General features: G+C 43.7%; 1 protein-coding gene across 1 annotated transcript; it reads right to left on the reverse strand.

The window, feature by feature from the left end:
• Positions 1–528: 528 nt before the first annotated feature.
• Positions 529–2,196, reverse strand: tmem187 (transmembrane protein 187). The gene has a single exon (XM_030725564.1). The coding sequence runs from the start codon at positions 2,126–2,128 to the stop codon at positions 1,343–1,345; it is 786 nt and encodes a 261-aa protein (XP_030581424.1). The 5' UTR covers positions 2,129–2,196; the 3' UTR covers positions 529–1,342.
• Positions 2,197–4,648: the final 2,452 nt, after the last annotated feature.

A 4,648-nucleotide genomic window follows, 5' to 3' on the forward strand; every position in this document is an offset into this window, starting at 1 on the left:
CCCTCCACAAACGCTGATGACCCTATGTCTATGCACCTGTCTGACTGCACTGATGTACATATTAGTGGAATATAGTCTACATTCTTTTATCTTTTAATTAGTCTCTGCACTGTATATTTTGTAATTTTGTAATATTGTGTTATAGTTATAGCTCTAATATCTCTGTATATTTGCAATTTGTATACTTGTATATTGTCTTATAGTTTTTATACTTATTTGTTTTTTTCTGTACGCACGAAGTACCGCAGCAATTTCCTAATGCTGTGAACCTGTTCACCCATATGGCAATAAAAACCTTCTGATTCTGATTCTGATTCTGATTTGGTGGTGTCTGGATGCTCGTTTCACTGAGGTGCGTTGTGCTGGTAACCTTTTCCTAAAATGTCTCTGTCATAATGAGTCCAGTTCACCACAGTTCCATTTGGGAAAGAGCCCATGCATGAAGAAAATATCAAATAAAAAAGACCTGTGCTTTTTCTCTTTTGAATATTTATTATTTCTCATTAATAAGGCAAAATTATTTCTTATTCGAATTCTCAATTAATCAATGGAATAAAAGATAGAATACTTGATTACTAAAATAATGGATAACTGCAGCCCTAGACTGCACCAAACATACCCCCTGTCCTCACTGGGTGTAACTGGGCAGGTAATGAAATGGAGCGCTCTGTTGTTTGTCAGCTGGAAGACAAACTTAGTGAATATGTTCTATCACGATTACAAACACAGACATATCAAAGTAATAACACACAAACACTCATACTTTTCTTTATTTTACACAATCAGTCTGCAAGCTGAAGAATAAAGTGCACTGCTGAACTTAGTAAGGTAATGAAGAGTCTTTCCCTCCTGCAGCAGAACAGAGGGAGCAGGCTCCGTGTTACTGTTTCCTCCCATCACACCGCTGTGCACCACAGTCCAGCCTTCATCTCTCTGTCCACACAACATTTATACAGATGCTTTTTTGTTTGGTTTGGGGGGCAGTGGGATTTGAGAGAGTGGTTTTCTTTGTGCTGCCCTCACACTGACATCACTCTCTTCCTATTTTATAGTTTTTAATTATTGCTGTTACAGTTGGAGCCAAGAGCAAAGCTGCATATCTAACATACTATCAGCCTCACGATGTCTGGAAGTAAAGCTGACCTGTTGGACTTAATGTGAGGTTTTGTTGTCTTCTTTTCTTTTGAGATGAAGGCGGTTTCTGTGTATAATGAGCCAGAATGAAAGCACAGCTGGTGACCTGGAACACCTGCTGCCAAAGAACGTTGTGTATTTGCGATGAATTCTTTGTAATCACACTGAAATTAAGAATGTCTCGGCTCTTCCTCAGAGTCGCGGGTTATCACTGCTGCTGTCGCTCGGGCTTCGCCTGCGCACTGTGCGTCAGAGCGGTCAGGAAACAGAAGCTGAAGTGAAACTGCAGCACGTCGCACACTTTGGACCAGAAGTGTCCGGTGAACCGCTGAAACAAACGGTACTGAGACAGGTAGTGATCCAGCAGCTTCAGCAGCACGAAGCCTCCACATGACAGCATGGCCAGCACGAGGTATCTCCGCGTGCGAACGTCTCCGTGCGTCCGCTGCACGCGAACTCCTTTGTACACCGCATAAACAACGTGACAAGCGAGCGCCGCCTCGAAGCCCCGCTCGTGCGCTAGCGCCAGGCCGTAGCTGAGGAGAGATCCGAGTTCGAGCGCCGCCGCATGTGACGCGCGCCACATCGCCTGCTGCCTCTCTATGAAGTCGATCCACACGGGAACCCACGCGAAGATCGGTAAAGTAAACCACTGGTCGAGGACAGCGGGAGCGCGCCGCAGCATCGCAAGGCGCGTCCACTGTACGGGCGCGTAAAAAACAGCCATGAGTGCGAAGACCTCCCTCATGTAGCGGCTGCGCTCCGGCTCTCTGTCGCTTCTGTGCCACAGCAGCCAGTACAGTCCCACGCACACATAAGCCACATTAACCAGGCAGTTACAGGGCATCGCCAGGAAAGCAGGCAAATATTCAACCCGTTCCTCTGCATAATGCTCGTACGTCAAGTCCACTTTAACTTCGCGGAACAGGTTGGTGTTCGCCAAGGCGACACAGAGCACGAAGGGCACGGAGACGTGCAACAGAGCCGACCTCATCACCGCCAGCAGTCCCAGCAGACTCTATAATGATGGAGCTTCTCCGAGCAAACTTTCCTGACCGGGATCAAAAGTCACAGTTGATTTTCCGGGTTTCGAAATCACGTGGTACTAAAACTAAAGGTTTGGATTGGCTGCCTTGTCTTGTCCACCCTCCTCTGTTAATACTCCATACAATGGTGGAATATACTAGAGCGTCTCAAAAATGTAGAATGTCATATAAAAGTTGAAAAGGGTAAACTGTCATGTAATTTATATTAATATCAAATGAAATGTTTTGCACTTGTTTTGTTTTGATTTAGATGATTATGCTTTCTAGCTCATGAAAATCACCCCATGCACAAAACAACGCCGTGACTGCCCACTTGCAATATTGGTGTAATCTCTGTGCGTAGCGTGAGGCTTGTGCAGTGACACCGAGTTGTGTTGCTTTGTGGCAGCTGATGTGTTGTGTGCCCTGCTGTTTAATGCGCAGTGGAGATGAGAAAGGAAAGTTTATTATCCTGAAAAGACAGAAATGTGTCTGTTTTTCCTCTGCAAATGACAAATCTACTGAAAACAAAACATATACTGTCAGCACAGATTAGAGTGTGTATAAAGACATACAGTCTACAATGCAAAGAAAACAGTTTGACAGTGTGTGTGTTGCAAATATATTTTTCCTTCCTCTGGTTCGGTTCTTTGGCTCATGAGTGCCGTGTTGGATTTGACTGGATTAGCAGATCTTGGGCATCTCTTAATCCTCCTAATCCTACCTGCAGCCATTACAGAAGTCACACAGTCGATGCGTGACCCGGCATTTGTGAGATTAAGATAACCAGAGGATCAAAGTGAAAACACCCTGATGGGAGGCACACAGGCAGAAGACTCCATAGTTAGCCTCTTGCAGCACAGGGTTTAATGGACATAAACTGAGGGAAACGGTGGACATGGACTATAAAGACAAACACTATTGGCCGGTTTCCCGTTCATGGATTAAGCATGGTCCTAGACTAAAAGGAAAAAGTCAATGAAGACCACAATAGGAAAAAATATTTACTCCAGGATTAGACTTAATCCCTGTACGAGAAACTGGGCCTATGAGTTTAGTAACAATAGCTCATGGAAATACTGAGATCTGGAACAATTTGGTCAAACAAATAAGAGCATTGTTCACAACGTTGGGAGGCTGTAGTGAGCTCAGTAGGGTTACAGAGTTCAATAGTTGCATACGCTGCGTATAAACAATGACCTACGCAGTAGCATTGTGGTTATTCCATTATGACAAAACTTAAGTGTCAGCATCTCCCAGAAGCTACAAAAACCAAACAAAAAAAGTCCTATCTGACAACAAGACTGTAATAAAAGTCAGCGCATTGTTTATAAGTTATACACAGGGGTGAAAGTAGTTTTAAATTCTTGCCGGTACTATGACAAAAACGAGTGTGTGTGTATATATATATATATATATATAAACTTCACTGTTGCCTGCGCGTATAAGGCAGAAATTAGAAGCTCTTGACAATGTGAAATATATTTTTTCAATTGTTAAGGAACTGGGATGTTTGCACACACTGTACACTAACACAACTGATGACCAGCTCCACGCATTCGGCCTCTCTCCACCAATACAAAACTTCTGGAAAGAAATAATCGCTAAACTTTCTCAAACCTCAATCCTCTGGTCAGCCACTTTGTTTTGGAGGTGAATGTGCTCTCATGTAGCATAAATGAAATCTCTGATCATAAGCAGTGTTTTCGAGCTGTGCTGTGTTGTTGAAATTGAGCAGAATAACATGAAACACAATTAGTTAATCTCTCTTTGCTTTTAATTGGGGTATTTTGTAACGAGCAGACCGACCTGTTAACTGGCCCAAAGTGCAGCATTGACCGGTTCTGAATGATGGCTTTACAGCAGACAGCCGCTCCCCTTCTTCCAGGTACTGCGTAATGGCACAGAATTTAGTGGTATGCAGTACCGGACCATACCGGCTTACTTTCACCCCTGGTTAAACGATAACATGAGAGTGCACCAAGAAGCATGATGGGTTAGTGAGCTATGTGGGACACAGCCTGGTTACAGCAGGTTATGTCTGGTTTCAAATCGGCTGTGAACTGAAAGATTGTCTGCTGGGGGAATGCTTTTTATCCCTGGATCCTGTTGAGTTGTATCTCACAAATGACACTGAATGATGCCATGCAGTAATGTTAGAGCAGCAGAAACTGCTGCTCTAACATTACTATTTATTTTATTTATTTAGTGCCAAATAACAACAGATGACTCAGGGTGCTTTGTATTGTGGGTAAAGACCCTACAATTATTCCAGAGAAAACCCAACAGTCTAAACGACCCCCTATGAGCAGCACTTGGCGACAGTGGGAAGGAAAAACTCCCTTTAACAGGAAGAAACCTCCAGCAGAACCAGGCTCAGGGAGGGAGGGTCATCTGCTGAGTGGGGGGGGGGAGACAGAGATTAATAATGATTGAACACAGAGTGGAGCATAAACAGAGTAAATAAGGTGAATGAAAAGAAACAGTGC

This window comes from Archocentrus centrarchus, unplaced genomic scaffold (genome assembly GCF_007364275.1).
Source record: "Archocentrus centrarchus isolate MPI-CPG fArcCen1 unplaced genomic scaffold, fArcCen1 scaffold_58_ctg1, whole genome shotgun sequence".
Taxonomy (NCBI): domain Eukaryota; kingdom Metazoa; phylum Chordata; class Actinopteri; order Cichliformes; family Cichlidae; genus Archocentrus; species Archocentrus centrarchus.